A 16,591-nucleotide genomic window follows, 5' to 3' on the forward strand; every position below is an offset into this window, starting at 1 on the left:
TTCGAGTAGATGTGATATCTTTTATTAGACCAACTCAGCAGTTGGAAAAAAGGTACTTAGCAAGCTTTTGCACACAGTCACCCTCCTTCAGGCATGGGGAGTCTCTGCTGGGCTGAGACTCCAGGAGTAAGAGAAGCTAAAAGTGTGGCAGGATGTCAGCGAGAATGTAAATAGGTAGAGATTAGAAAGACAAAAGGTAAAGTATAGCCTTAGACCAACACGACTACAACCCAAAACCCAGCAACATGGGAAAGCTATGAATGTGAAAATGAGAGACTGGGATTCAGGACAGAAGTGAGCATGGGTTTCAATATCTGGGCAAGCACTGAGCCTTGCAGTCAACCCAGCTATGTACAAGCGCTTTCTGGTGACAAGGTTAACCACACCACTGTCCCACCCTCTGGCCACACCTGCATTTGCTCAGATGTTAGGCCTTTGCCTTTACCTGTCTGGAAGTGGCATCCCCTGATTCTCATATTTTGGCCAGGTGCCGGGCCATGTAGGACCAGCTGTGGTTGATCATCAGTCTTAAATAGGTTCAATACCCACAAGCCTTCCCTTTGGAGCAGTAACCAACAGTTGCTCACTACAGAGTCCAGAAAGCTCTCTTAAATCCAAGCATTGGTTAATGAGAATGGTAGGAACAAAGCAAAGAGGAAAAGGACTTTTGAAACCATAAGTGTTTGCCTGCAAGCCTAACAGAGGCTGACCACCCCATTTGTCAGAGATGCTAGGCAGAACCCTCTTTACTGCAAACTCTCTCAAAGTCCTTAGTTCCTCTGAAGCTCTGTCTCACTACCCAGGCTCTGGTGCCTCTGCATTTACAAACAGCGATCACCCTCCTTAACGAATTAATCTGTTTGTTAGGAAGCTGAAGATGAACATTAAACCAAATGGTTCTAGTGTCATCCCTCAAAGTGGATCAATGAGATGCACAAAGCTATTATCCTTCTACTGTGTATATGCAGCCATCTGATTGAACTACCCACTTTCCACTTACACAAATAACATACACTTAACATTGTAAAGTAGCTCCAGATCCACATTAAAGCAGGCCAATTTATGTATTTATTTATTTTACCAACAGTAAATGGAGTTTCAGGTGGACCAAAACTGTTTGAGAATTTACATCAAATCCAGTAAACTGTTCTGGCCAAAAAAAAAGGAGAGAGAGTTTTGAAAAATGTTCAAGCATGTTGCCTGGACATTTTCAAAACGAGACATTTAGTTTTGGCTCTGCTACAATGACTTACATTGACATTTTTTAAGCAGAACTTTTTGCCTTTGGGTTCTGAAGTGTCATTTTTCTTTAAAAATTGAGCTAAATTCAAAGTGTGTGCGCATGTGTGTAAAGGTCAAATAACTCAGAACAAAACATTTCAGGTTAGCCTCAAATGATTCCCCCTTTAACTGACACACACAAAAATTTAGACTCAAAGCAATTTCCTTTTTTCCAATTTTCCACTTTGGCTGCCTGAACAAAAAATCCGTTATTCACACAACTCAACTCCACACCTCCTGATTGCAGTAAGCCAGAACAGTAGCATCTGCAGGAGGAAGCAGCTTGTCTCCCATCCTGGGCAAATAAACCCGCAAATGTCAGTCATTCACAAAAAACAGGTGAGCAGCAGGCTCTTCATTAACATAAAATTTACAATCATGACAGAAGGAGGAAGAAAACATCTCGCTAGCGCTTGCATCAAGTCAAAGCCCCATGTGACAAGGGCTTTGCTGCTATCAGTTTAGATATGGGCATTTATCTAGAGGATACAGGGATGAAAGCCCATTACCCTAAGCAAGTTAGTAACTAGCACCACAGATGGAGGACAAAATAGCCCATGCTAAAGCTAGCTTCCTCGCACCTTTTTATTGCAACTCAATTAGTCCAAGGACTTTGGACTTTTCCCAGAACCTTCATGGACAACTAAATGAAATGATCTTTCATTAGCCATGAGCCTTCTAGACACTGGTGCATGCTGGTACCCAGGGCCTTAAGCATGGCACCTACAACTGACTCTCCCCACAACAGATGTTTGTCCTATCCCTGGTATTTTCTTTGTGCACCCCAAATCCCTCTACTGTTGCACAAGAACTGCTGTCCGGTACAAGGCTCCTCTCTCTGCTGAGTCAACGTGGCAGACAGAACATTTCAGAACATCTCTCTCTCTTGTTTTCCTCTCAATTTCCTTTGCTAGAGCAGATCTTTAACTGTACTCTCTTACATGTAGCAAACACCTGGGATATAGCTTGTATGAAAGATAATTTACAAGAACTTGTATTGTACTGGGTGATGTTTCTGCTCTGTGAAAAAGCAGATTTCCTTTAATTTCCAGCACAATAAGATCCTTAATCTGAGCAAACCCAAGTATCCACCTGGACTCTAAAATGTAATAAATAGAAGATAAGAATATATTCACCTTCCTGCCTTTGATTAATGAAATGCTGTCCCAGGTGCATGCTTCAAATCCTGTAATTCAGTGCTGCAGAGAAACTGTAATGCGCATAAAGCATCTGGATCAACAAGTCTATTGGTTCAACAGAGAAGCCTCACAGCCCATGCACTTTTCTCCCCAGAACAGGCAAGACACTTACCACCTCAGAGCGATTTTGATCGGTGTAGTAAGGCATGATGTGAAAAGGTCAGCCGGCAGGTCGGGGATCATAGGAAGCAGCTCATTGGCTTCGCATGCTGCCAGCTGAATGCAGTTCTTCATGGACGGGGGCAAAGGCATCTGAGCAAGTGGATGATTAGGGTTAATTGCAGCCACCTTGATGAGAGATCAAAATAAATGAATCAGTTGGAGGTTTCAGCCATCCAGAAAACAACCTGAACACAACTCTGCAAACCACTTGCCAGAAGCTGCCCAGGGTCAGTGGATCACTGGATTCAGCGGTTGTGAAAGCAGCAACAATATTAATGCATCAGGAGTGAGCAGCTCTCATTTACTTATGTTTATAGTACGATATCAGCTTTTAATTAGAGTAGCAACTTGGGACACGGTAAGCTCTGAACTATCACTTGGGAGGATTCTTCGGTCCACAAAGCTCTGCCCCTCTGAACCAAGCGCTGTCGAATTCAGCCGAATAAACTATGGCTCTGCCCACCGTTCAGCAAAGAGTGCGCCCTCCTTGCAGCCTGCTCTCACTCACTGAAAGTGGAGAAACAGCTTAGCCCTGAAAGAAGGAAAGGAGACCAACTGCTGTAGAGCTCAGTGTCATGAAAACTGAGGACCTAGTGCCAGGTGAGGGGAATGCCCCACGCTAACCAGACCGCTGCCAGGAAGACTCGCTTCTACCTAGCAGCCAAGCCAGAGGGAAGAGGAAGAGAAAACTGCCAGGGGAAGGCAGAAAGCATCTCACGGATCAGAAGCAGAAGTGTGCGGTGAGATCAGTAAGTGTACCGGCAGGTCCAGCTTTCCAGCCCATACTTTATGAAAAAGGGGCAGGGAATAGAGAATGTGTACATCTCTGAGCTGTAAGTTTTGCCCAGACTAGTACATATCACTCAAGTTTTTTCGACATCAGCTTGATGAGTTAGAACAGCATCAGCAATGCCGAACAGCTCTAAACAAGAAATTAGTTCCTAGGACTACAGTGACAGCTCTGCTAAAAGCTATGATTGGTTTGGGCACACACAGCCATCAAATCCGAGTCACAAAGAGAGGTTGGGAGCGGTAGCAGATGTGTCAGTGCAGACTTCACACCAGTCGTGCACTGATGGAATACACTCAGTTAACGGCATTCCTTCAGCTGCAGCCAAGAATAGGCTTTGGGTAAATGCTATTCAACTCCTCCACTCCAGGTGCTTTACAAGAATCAATTTTTCAAAGAAAAGGACTGGTAAAAAGCAGGACAATGGCAGGCTACCTGAACATGTGCAGGGCCTGGTAAAAGTAGGACAGAGCCTGACGTGAGAGTTTAACTTCACAATTCGAAGCTGCATCATTGCAACCGATTCATTTTCTGAAACAGAAATAATGTGCGCCTCGAATTCCAGACACGCTTTGAGAACTGCAATACAATAGCAATCCAAAGTTTGCCTAAGACTGTATGTTACAGAGGATGTTTAAGAGCGCTGATTACATTATAAGCTCAATATCGGTATTTCTTCCAGCATCTCTTTAAAATACGCGGAGAGACAAAAACACTTGAGAGACATTTCCAAACATCTGCAGTTTTGGCCTCGGGTACGTATGCAGCTTCTTGAGTGAACAAAACAGGGAAATTAAAATACGTGTAATGTTTTCACTGCCCTGTCAACAGCTTGTACTATGCATGACAACAAAGAAGGACCCTCAAGTGATCCAGACAACCTTTATACACCGAACTGTTCCCCACATAATCACAGGAAGTAAGTGTGGTGGTCTCAGAAGAGCTCGTTGAGAATGAAAGCCCTCTGTGGGAAGGGGTTACAACCCCCCCAGTCTGGCACAACTGCCCACATTGGCTGTGGGGAAGGATTTAGTACAAGCTGTGGAGAGCTTTCAGATTTGCACTCTCATGATATAATCATGAGTCATATTTTCTAAAGTTTTTGCTTTTTTAAGAAAAAATAAAGAATCAGCCTCAGGAGCTGCAGCCACAGTTTTCTGCAGTTTTCTCACTTTTCTCCAAGGTGGCTGCTATACCTCCCATCATCCTTCATCAAACTGGGCAGCCTCCAGCCACGAAGAAGGCTGGATCACTACATCCCAGGTGAATCTGAAGCGATTCTGCACATCAATCTCCAGCCCTCTGGTCATCTCTACTGCACTGCCCTAGTAACCTCCGGCATGGCTTTTACAATCATACACTTGAATAACTGCAGAGGGATGAAAGTTGTCAGAGGGAGCAGGATGGAGGGGGTTAGCCCTTCACAGCCATGCCTCTGGTTACTAATGCTTGATGGATGGGCTCACGCAGGGGGCATATTCAGTGCATATGAGTTCTTTTAGAAGGAAAATGTTAAGTTAGCTAATTTTATGCTGGATGAGAAGTGCTGGGCACTGACAATTTCTAGACACAAAACAAAATGGGCAGGGGTAAAAGCAGTGCTAACTTCTCCAGGTCAAACCTCCCAGCTCTGACCTCTTCTGTTCATCTTTTCTGGCTTGTTTAATCCTTGGCTGGCCTCTCTACTGTGAGGCTCAGTTAAGGGCCCCCCCCACAAATATGATGTGAACATTAGTTTGTGAGGATCTGGTATATTAACATCTACTGAATATATGAATTCACCTTTTCATTTAACACCACTCTAGTTACATTCAAACAAATGAGGAAAGGATCAAGCTTTGGTATTCCTTGAGCCATCCAGCCTCTCAGGATAAATCATTTTATCCCTTCTGCAAAGTAACCATGGAGAAAAAGATGGGCTTTTACCACTCAACCGCAGCCCATTACAAATAGACACGTGCAGCAACCTCGCCCTTTGTGACATGCAAAAGGAGGGTCGTGCTTAGGGTTAGGGTTAGGGTTAGGGTTAGGTACACAGCTTTAAGGGAATATGCTAAGAAATTCAAACAATAAGGGAAGTTGAAAATAGAAAAATGATATTAGCCTACAGAAAAACAAGAATGCAGAAGTGATGTTTTAGGAATATCGACCCACCTTTCTGCTCCCCTCTTAATTCCTCATTTTGTGCTCCACAGAGTCTGAATTATGGAAAGTTAATCAGAAGTAAGCAGCCTGTTGTTTTCCCACTGTCAGTGCAGTGCACTTCAGAAGCTTGCTTAATTCTCTGCAATTATGGTGTATTTACTTACACTTACAGAACCCACTGGAGCTAGTTAATTGGATAATTAAGAGCTATAACTGGGTGCCTTTACTCTGAGAACATGCAAGAGTGAGAGCTCAGGCTTTAGGAAACGCACAGGCTGGGTATTTTCTAAATGGGTTACTCCCTGCTTTGCAGGCACTGTTTCCTGCCATGCTGGCATGGGGTCAAATCCTTCAAAGATAGCCCGTTACACTATCTGCCAGTGTGCACATTGGTTACTACCTCTGCTGCTCTCCCTGGTGCCAGGTATGATGATAAACAGGAAGCCAGCAGCAGGAGATCTAGTTTCTAAATGCTCGGGCTGGTTTCCAAATAGGAAGGATGGCTGGGGGGAAGGATTAGCTTTCTTTTAGAAAGGCTGCAACAAAAAGGAGCTGAATAAAAGCAAAATACCAATGAGAAGAACTCACATTTAAATGGAGAACATGAATTTGTTCAGAGACGCTATGCTGGGGCTTTACCACCACTGTTTATGGCAGTAGAGGGAGGCATGTCGCAAATTAACCCCACGTACTCCCTAAGGGCCGTTCCGTTTCTCTTCCTCTACTTAATCTGCCACTCTGCTTTCTGATCCCTGCCTCGTCTGCTGCTCTGGTTTCTGCTTCCAGCCCTATCTGCCACTGTACTGCCTGCCTGCCCTCTCTCCAATCTGCCATGTGCCACTTGTTGGCCACCTCTGGTATACAAAACAGATGGCTGTTAATGATCCATGAGCTATCCAATCCCTCTCATTATCTAGATACTAGCAAAACTCTATTTCATAGATTTCATAGACATTAGGGCCGGAAGGGACCTCGGGAGATCATTGAGTCCAGCCCCCTGCCCAAAGGGCAGGAAGTCAGCTGGGGTCATAGGATCCCAGCAAGATAAGCATCCAATTTACTCTTGAAGGTGTTCAATGTAGGTGCTTGAACCACCTCCGCTGGCAGGCTGTTCCAGACCTTGGGGGCTCGGACAGTAAAGAAATTCTTCCTTACGTCCACCCTGAAACGGTCTTGCAGTAGTTTATGACCATTCAACCTCGTCATCCCTTGGGGCGCTCTGGTGAACAAACGTTCCCCCAGATCCTGGTGGTCACCCCTGACAAACTTATAGGTGGCCATCAGATCACCCCTGAGCCTGCGCTCTTCCAGGCTAAAGAGCCCTATGGCTCTCAGCCTGTCATCGTAAGGTCTGTTTTCCTGACCTCTGATCATGCGCGTGGCTCTCCTCTGGACTCTCTCGAGCTTCTCCGCATCCTTTTTGAATTGTGGAGCCCAAAACTCGACGCAGTACTCCAGTTGCAGCCTCACCAAGGCTGAGTACAAGGGAGAATGATGTCACGGGATTTGTTGAGAAGCATCTACGGATGCAAGCCAGAGTTTTGGTCGCTTTAGTAGCTGCAGCATCGCATTGCAGGCTCACGTTCATCTTGTGGTCAATGATGACCCCCAAGTCTCTTTCTTCCATAGTGCTAGCCAGCCTAGCACTGCCGAACCTATAAGGATGCTGCAGGTTTTTCTTCCCAAGGTGGAGAACCTTGCATTTTTCGGTGTTAAACACCATGAGGTTCTCGTCTGCCCATTTGCTGAGCTTGTCCAGGTCAGCCTGGATCACCCGCCTATCTTCTGGCGTGGATGCTTTGCCCCAAAGTTTGGTGTCATCGGCGAACTTGGCCAGTCCACTCCTGACTCCAGTGTCCACATCGTTAATGAAGATGTTGAACAGTATGGGTCCAAGGACAGAGCCTTGAGGGACCCCACTGGTCACGGGACACCACGATGAGTGACTGCCATCAATCACAACCCTCTGGGTCCGACCACGGAGCCAGTTTCCCAGCCAGCGGATCGTGGTGGAGCCAAGGCCACAACTGGGCAGTTTGGCCAAGAGGTGATCATGGGATACCAGATCAAAGGCTTTTTTGAAGTCAAGATATATGACATCAATCTCTTCTCCCTCGTCCAGGTGATAGGTCACCTGGTCGTAGAAGGAAATGAGATTGGTCAAACAAGACCTACCCGCAACAAACCCGTGCTGGCTATCCCTTAGGATGTTGGCGTCGGCCAGTCCATTAAGGATGGCCTCTTTAATAAACTTTTTAAAGATCGTCCCCAGGATACAAGTCAGGCTGATGGGTCTACAGTTGGCCGGATCCACTTTCCTCCCTTTCTTGAAGACAGGCACCACATTGGCCTTCTTCCAGTCTTCGGGTACTACACCAGAGTGCCAGGAGCTCTCGAAGACCCGTGCCAGGGGCTGGGCTATGATGCTCGCCAGCTCCTTGAGTACCCTGGGGTGTAGATCGTCAAGGCCGGCTGACTTGAAGGTATCCAGCTTCTCAAGGTGTTCCTTCACAAGGTCAGCATTAATGGAGGGCAGGGGATCTCCCTCACCCGGACCGCCGTGTCCCATAGTGGGCACGGGCGTCCCATGGGACTGATGAAAGACTGACGCAAAGTACCCATTTAATAGGTTGGCTTTTTCCTGGGCGTCAGTTGCCCCATCTGGTTCAGCAGGGGTCCAGTGTTGCCCTTGCTTTTCCTCTGGCTCCCCACATACCTGAAAAAGGACTTTTTATTGTCCTTGATGCTCAAAGCTAGTTGGAGGTCAGTTGCAGCCTTGGCTTTCCTGGTTTGCTCCTTGCAGGACCACACCAATGCAGAATAATCCTCCTTGGAGGTGAATCCCATCCTCCATCCTTTGTAGGTCTTTCTTTTTAGCCTTAGGAGGTCTGCTAGGTCCCTGGAGAGCCAGGGGGGCTGCTGTGCCCTCTTGCTGCCTTTTCTCTGAGATGGAACAGACTTAGCTTGTGCATTGAGGATCATTCCCTTGAGGAGCAACCACTCTTCTTGAACTCCCCTCTCCATGGGGTCACGGTCCCTTAGGGCCTCACTGACCAGCCTTCTGAGCTTATCAAAGTCGGCCTTCCTGAAGTCAAGGACTTCCGTGTTACTGACTGACTTGCCAGCTTTACAGCAGATGCTGAAGGTGATCAGCTCGTGGTCGCTGTCACCCAGCTTCCCATTGATCACTAGGTCGCCGATTAGGTCATCCCCAGTAGCCAGTACCAGGTCGAGCAGCGCTTTGCCTCTCATTGGCCCATAGACTTCTTGAGTCAGGTAGAGGTCGTTTAGGAGAAAGTTTTTATTTGGGCCGCCTTTCAGATGAGTTGCTAAACCAAGGTCCTAACTGCTCAGCCAGGTGGAAAAAAAAAAATCCCAAGACCCTCTTGGAAGATAGTCAAGAATCCCAGTGTCCTTTAGCCATGCTTCTCTAAACAAGAAAGGGGCTAACATCATGATGACGCACAAGCCAGTGATGAGCAGATAACTGGGGATTGTTTTTGCTTGAAGGAGTTACACTGCTAGTATCTACCTCAATGCTTTGAAAAACAGTAAGATCTTGAAAATAAAGAGACATTACAAACTCAAACGCTTGTATTCTAGTTGGTTGAAAGAGGAAGCTATAAAGGAACGATGTCTGTCTCTCTCCCACCACAGCGCCTCAAAAAGGCAGTTATAGCTGAGCTGGATTCAGTGTTTTCAGCACACTCTGAACTGCGGTGACTGCCCTTGCTCCTTATGTCCCTCGGGAACAGCTGTCCTCAGGAAACATTTCCCCTTAACTGCCGTGTTTCCACTGGGATTTAAGACAAAAGATCTTTCCACTCCTGGTACTTGGAAGCATTTCTTCCTTCTGGAATATGTCTACTTTCTTCTATCCCATGCATCGACGTAGCTCTTCACATAAGCACGTCTTTGCACTCAGACTTCATGTTCTCCTCAGTCTGTCTCTTCCCTCACTTCGGGGTCTGACTTGCTGCTCTTTTCTTTCTGCAAAGTCATTTCTGGTGCCCACATGTTATGCTTGGGTTACCCTGCCATGTTACTGGGGAGGGGCCTCTGAAACGCAACAATGCACCACACACAATTCAGGGGAAGTATCTATTACGCAGTTGTCTCCAGATCCCTTCCCTCAGCTCCACACACAAATCCTCATTTATTCTGGGGCTCAGTCACTGAAGAAATGAGACAAACTTTAAGCTTCATGCCGAGAAAAAGGAATGAGCTTTGTGTTCAAGGAATGATACAACCAAAATAGTAATGTAGTGCAGGATGCTCAATTTTTAAGCATCTTCTAGCAGAAATTCTTATCACTAGTCCTCAGAGGCACTACTTTTCAGCCCGTTACTATTACTCCTGTCTCCAAGATCACCCACTTGACTGACTATTCTTTGCCCCCGCACCTGGATAAATCCTTGATTAACAGGAAAGGGTAAGTCTCCATCATGTAGCAAGGCTAACTGATGACAATGGAAGACTCAGCTGTATTCCTGTGCAGTATTCAGGGGAGCCCCATGATGCCGGGATGTTTAGAAACTTAGGCCTTGGCTAAAATGACCAAGACCGTGTTCGCTCCTCATAATACCATGGGCATTGTTACTGTCATAGATTTCACAAATGTTAGAGCTGGAAGGGACCTCAAAGATCATCGAGTCCAGCCCCCTGCCCCAGGGCAGGAAGTCAGCTAGGGTCAAGGGATCCCAGCAAGTTAAGCATCCAAGCATTTCTTGAATGTTGAGAGTCTTAATTTCTTGTAGCCTCTAATCATCTTCTGTCTGCACTTCTGTCTTAGGTCACTGACCACTGGATGCTCAGCCAAGAGGAAAGACTTTATTCTAGTCTGACTTTATTCTGAGTTGTCTTGGATTATCCGTGGAGTGTGCTTTTGGAAGACTGAAAAGGAAATGGTCACATCTTGCAAAAAGGCTGGAGGGGTATCACCACTTTCATACCTATTAATGGTCTGTTGTATTATACATTGCCTCTGTGAGACCAAAGGAGAAATTCTGGAAGACAGATGGAAGCAGGAAATGGAGACTCTCTTGGCATTACAGGATGCCTGGGCAGCTGCCCAGCAAAATGCCCCAAGTGACTAAGAAAACATAGCTAATGATGCCATGAGCTCCTGCTTTGAGGCCAGAGGTACCTGTGGCTTATATGCTGGTGGCCTTAAAATAGAGTTAAAACTCAACCACGACAGAACACACTCTTAGGTGCTGCCAATCACATTTCAAACTAGGACATAAGATTGAGTCTCTGGACAAACTACAAATCGAATGGGAAGGCAGGAAGGCTTGAGAGATCTAACTCTGGATTTTGAACACCTGAGTTAAGTACTGCTTGGTAGGAGGAGGCAGACAAAATGCTTAACACAGAACTTTAACTAACTAAAATCGTGAAGACAGACAAACTGGGATCACAAAGCAGGTGATCAGGAACATTCAGCATGAATTCACTAAGGGCAAGTCACATCTCACCAACCTCACGGCCATCTATGATGAGATGACTGGCTCTGTGGATATGGGAAGAGCAGTGGATGGGACATACCTTGACTTTAGCAAAACTTCTGGTACAGTGTCCCACAACATTCTTGCATTCAAGCTAAGGAAGTACAGGCTGGATGAGCGGACTGGAATGCAGACAGAAAACTGGCTAGATTGTCAGGTTCAAAGGAGAGTTATCAATGGCTTAATTTCTAGATGGCAGCTGATATTCAATGGAGTGCCCCAGGGGTTGGTCCTGGGGCTAGTTTTGTTCAATACCTTCATCACAGACCTGGAAGATGGGATGCCGTGCACCCTCAGCAAGTCTAAAAATGACACTAACTTGGGGGGAGTAGTAGACAGACTGGAGGGTAGGGCTAGGATTCAGAGAGACCTAGAAAAATTGGAGGATTGGGCCAAAAGAAATCTCATGAGGTTCAACAAGCACAAGTGCAAAGTCCTGCGCTTAGGAGGGAACAATCCCATTCACCGGTGCAGGCTGGGGATGACAGGCTGGGCAGCAGCTCTGCAGAAAAGGACCTGGGGGCAACAGGGGACAAGAAGCTGAACAGGAGCCAGCAGCATGCCTTTGTTGCCATGAAAGCCAACAGCCTCCTGGGCTGCATTGGAAGAAGCATTGCCAGCAGATCCAGGGCAGTGATTCTTCTCCTCTTTGACACTGTTGAGGCCATATCTGGAGTCCTGTGTCCAATTTTGGGCCCCCCACTACAGAAAGGATGTGGGTAAATTGGACAGAGTCCCATGGAAGGCAATGAAAATGGTCAGGGGCTAGAGGACATGACTTGTGAGGAGAGGCTGAGGGAACTGGGCTGATTTAGTCTGGAGAAGAGAAGACTGAGGGGGAATCTAACAAAAGTTTTCAACTCCCTGCAGGGGGGTTGCAAAGGGGATGGAGCTGGACTGTTCTCAGTGGGGGCAGGGGACAGAACAAGGAGCAATGGGCTCAAGCTGCAGCAAGGTAAGTTAAGGTTAGACAGCGGGAAAAACTCTCACCAGGAGGGTGGTGAAGCACTGGACCAGGTTACCCAGAGAGGTGGTGGCATCTCCATCCTTGGAGGTTTTCAAGACCTGGGTAGACAAAGCCCTGGCTGGGATGATGAAGCTGGGGCTGGTCCTCCTTTGAGCAGGGGGTTGGACTCTATGTGACCGCCTGAGGTCCCTTCCAACCTGAATTTTCTTTGATTCCATAAAAAATTACTATAAATGCAATCCTCTCTGCTCTGCATTTCTGCAAGCTTGCAAGGGGACTTTGGGTGGATTATGACAAGTTCACTGAAGAGAACTGTTTAACTCGTAAACATGTACACATAGCTACAGGATTCCAATAGCCCCAAGAGAGTCATCCAATATGTAAAGCATCTCAGCACACTCCGTTACCCATTTAAGGTTCATTGCATAATAACTTTTTTACTTGCAGTTTTTTTCCTTCACCGTCCTACTTTTCCCCCCAGAAGAGAAGGCCGGTCAGAGCATTTATTTCATTTTTGTATTTAAATTTTCCGAATTCACATTGAACTTCTTAACTCTTCATATACGGCAACATTCTCTACAAAATGAAAACTGCAAACACTTAACGTGCAGCGACAACCATTTGGGTTCACTGTAAATATCTTCCATTCATTTCCTGACCAACTCAGTGATTATCTCCACATCTCCTATGTGGTAAGAGAGGAGGTGCAGCGTTATGGCAATTCTTCCAGAGGCAGCAAAAAAAACGCATCCACCACAACAGCACATATTGCTTCCTGAGCTCACACGTGTAACTCTTGGCCAAGAGGTTCAAGAATAAACAAGAGGTTCAAGAATAAAGCATCTCAAATGGAACTTCAACATCTGTTTCTGGCACCTAAAAAAATCAAAAGCTGATTAGCTGCTGTTTGCTCAGGAGTTGAATAGGAGGCTGGGACAAGGACTATGGGAGAGGGAGACTAGAACTGAAGGTTATTCCAGAATGTGCTGTACAAAGGCACAAAAGGGGAGGGAGACGAAAGGGAGGGTGGGTGGAAGAAGGGGGAGAACTGGGGATGGCTGCAGACAAGGTGTCATTGTGTGAGTAAAAGGCTGTATAACAAGACATATGCAGAAGAACACTACATCAAGGTTACATAGACAACCTTAACTCTAGCATTTCTTGATTTTGAATGCTCGACTGCAACTCTAATCATGTTCTTTTCATGTGTTTTCTGCATGTAATATGCATATCTCTGTTCTGCGCAGAGACCCCACTCAGGATCAGAGCCACAAAAGCCTGGGATCTGTACAAATGCACCAAGTGACACAGCCTGTTCTGAGAATCCCACAGGCCAAGGCTGATGAATACATCTCACTGACTGCAAGGGGACTCTGCATGAGACTTCCCTTCCCAAACTGAATTTAACTTAGGATATGATCCAATAAGTGGGGTTGGAAGATAAGAAAATTGAAGAGAGGTATGGGGAGAAAAAGGTAACAATAACGAGCACACAGAAGCCAGGACAAGCACAATGGAAATATCTAAGTAGCTCTGGGTTACTTAAACATTTTTGCATATAAATAAATACACATAAACAATTGGATCTCTCTGAAATCCTTGGACAATCTCAGTGAAGGTCAGCGAAAAACATCTGCACCAAGAAACATAAAAATAACTACCATCCCCTAATCCCTTACTATTGCAAATCAGAATATTTCAGGAGTTGATGATATAGCAGGTCAGGTTTTTCTTCAGGCACATGCATACATAGGTTTTCATAGGCAACAAATGTGAGCAGTTCAGTTTTTCAGTCCTCAATTTATTGGACCCGTCACTGCTCTAAAGAGGAAACAACATTTTCTGAAATAAACAAATGTTCTGAGATATTAACTGCAACCAGATTTTGTGCCTTTAATATCCGCTATTTATGCAACCGACCATCTGAACAATAGCCAAAAACACTAAACTTAATGGAATAACACAGGATCTTAATTAAAAAGAAAAGCATCAAGATAAAAATCCAAGCTAATTATAAAACATACGGTGTAATTTTACATTGTTGCTGATTTGCCACCTGAAATAGCCTTTAGTTTAATTTTTACTTTATCTTCTGCATTGAGAACTAAGATTTAATGCATAAGAAACTGCAGGCATTGTAGTTTGCTAAACAGAATGTATGAAAGTCTTCTGGGCCGAGCACTTTGAATAAAATTTAACAGTTCCCTTAGCGAACTAGTCCTCAGCAATATACAGCATCTACTCAAATCTTAGATAGCAAGGGAGGAACACTGGACTTGAAACCTGGAAAACTAAGTGTTTTCATAAGCAGACAACTTCCACCCTACACTATAAAAAGTAGACTAACACCAACAATGCTTGTGCTGCTTGGACTTACAAGTTTTTGGCAATGAAAATACCAGAAAAATCAGAGGGACTGTCCTTTTTTGGGAGATAGCAAAGACTAATTTTTTCCCAAGCACCTACCTTGTTAACTTGTGTGTCCTTTTTTGGGAGATAGCAAAGACTAATTTTTTCCCAAGCACCTACCTTGTTAACTTGTGTGTGATGAGCAAATACTCAGGATGAGCCAGTGTGTGCCCAGGCCCTTGCTACTTGCCCTGGACTTTTGTTCCAGTTTCACTAGAGGCCTGAGGGACCTGGTCCTTGGCCCACCTACCCGTCTGTGCTGCAATGGTGCTGTTGTATGGCACGTTCCTGCACAGCAGCAATTCCTCTGACTCTCAAATCCCACCATTGCACTGCCTTTCCCTGCTGTGCACACTGACCACACTATCTCTGTTAAACAGAAGAGTGCAGCCAAGTGCTACAGCATGTAGTAGCTTATTCTTGGAATATCCTCAAGTCACTTGAGGGCCCAGTTGGCACACAAGAAAAGAGAATGGGGGGGTGGGAAATGCAGGGGAAAAGGGGGCTAAACCAACAAAGAGGGAAAGCAGGAAAAAGGAAGGCAGCAAGGCACCTTCCTAAATCTGCTCAAGTCCAGACTCTAGGGAGAGAAGGGAATGAGAAAAAAAAATAGAAAACCCAACAGGATCAAATCTACAGACAGAAGAAGAAAACGAGGAACATGACAGACTGAGTCATGCACAGAGAGGGAAGGGAGGTCTAAGGAGCACAGTAAACAAATTACAAGTCAGGGAAGGGCACCATAAAAACCAGCCATTTGTCCCACCGCCACACGTCTCTGCAGGTTTCAGCGTCATGCTCTTCTTTGGCTAAGAACTTACAAACACTGGTGCCATGACCAGAGTTGCTACTGCTTGTAAAAAGATGGGATGATGAAAGAACCCAAAATGCCTCTCTCAAACGTTAAGCTGTTGTATCAGACTGGGCTTTGCCCAGAGAAATTGAGGGGGACGGAGTGGGGACAAGACTTTGCCACCTGCGAGAAAGTCCCCACAAAGTTCAGCATATGGTTTCAATGAAAAAAAATTGAAGTTAGCCATATATTGCAATAAAAGCCAAGGTACTGTGCCCAAGTCATCTGACTCTTGCTGGAAGTTAAAAAATGATTTAAATGACTTTGTGCTATGAAAATTAAAGAAACTAATCTGTTAAACCTGTGCTTTCTGGATGAGCTAATGCCTAAAGGAATGATCCAGTCAGACTCCTTCCTTCAAACACAATCCAGTTCCTCACAGGTGCTGTACCATGGCACAAAATGAAAGCATCCTCTTTAGAGCATCATATTTACTACTCCAGTAAATGTAATGCTAATACAACTGGCAGTGAAAGGCGGCTTTTCATTAGAAACAAACTCCTGCATGTTTGTATGCAGTGAAATGGAAACCACCAACCACAATTCCTTGGTGTACCAGTTTTAAATCGTTTAGTTTAACATGTGTGTGTTTAATACAACAGCCAGAAACACTGACAGCATCTAAACTTGTACCCAGATACCAGTCTACTGCATCTAAAATAAATGGGTCTGCTTCACCTTAGCATTTATCTCAGCAGTAAAGACTATTAGGGTACAAACTGATTCTATTAACGTTATCACTTAATTAGTACTTGCATTAAAAATGATTCTCTAACTATAATGGGAATGGCATACTGCGCCAGGAAGACTGGATGGGGGTGGCAAGACTATTTCCAAATCAGTTTGCTTTTTCACTCCATTTTCTAAACATTTATTTTCTCAGCCAGGAGTCTTGTAGGGGCCTCAAACCTGCTTCCCTGTAAGTTGATAGGAAACAGGATCCAAAAGCATAGCAGGGATTTCAGAAAACCCAGGATCTTGGAAACCCAGCAGAGGCAGAAGTGGGCCCAAGAAAATCTCTGCAATTCATGAAGGTCTCACCTCCAACTCTTGCTCCCTCTGTAGTGCAAATTGCTTGAATGACTTGACAATAAGGCCAGCATTGGAGCAGTCATAGACGAAAATAGAAGGACTGCCCATCCAAGTCTGCAGGTCATATATGGATAGTGGAATATACTGAGTATAGTTCTGTAAGAGGAAACAAAAAACACAGATCAGACATATGCAGAGAAGGAGAACTGACAGTAGAAGCTGTGCTTTTGATGCACTGAAATACAT

At 45.2% G+C, this 16,591-nt stretch overlaps 1 protein-coding gene across 4 annotated transcripts in view; it reads right to left on the reverse strand.

Annotated features, from left to right (window-relative positions):
* Positions 1–16,591, reverse strand: part of RPTOR (regulatory associated protein of MTOR complex 1) — a 258,055-nt gene that overhangs the window by 138,714 nt on the left and 102,750 nt on the right. For all 4 annotated transcript variants that reach the window (XM_090059359.1, XM_090059361.1, XM_090059358.1 and 1 more), the window contains exons 5-6: positions 16,355–16,501; positions 2,593–2,768 (exon numbers count right to left, since the gene is read on the reverse strand). In XM_090059359.1, the coding sequence (XP_089915485.1) occupies positions 2,593–2,768; positions 16,355–16,501 (323 nt within the window). The remainder of the gene's footprint in view (positions 1–2,592; positions 2,769–16,354; positions 16,502–16,591) is intronic.

Source organism: Crocodylus siamensis, chromosome 8 (genome assembly GCF_052110815.1).
Source record: "Crocodylus siamensis isolate JL-2025a chromosome 8, ASM5211081v1, whole genome shotgun sequence".
Taxonomy (NCBI): domain Eukaryota; kingdom Metazoa; phylum Chordata; order Crocodylia; family Crocodylidae; genus Crocodylus; species Crocodylus siamensis.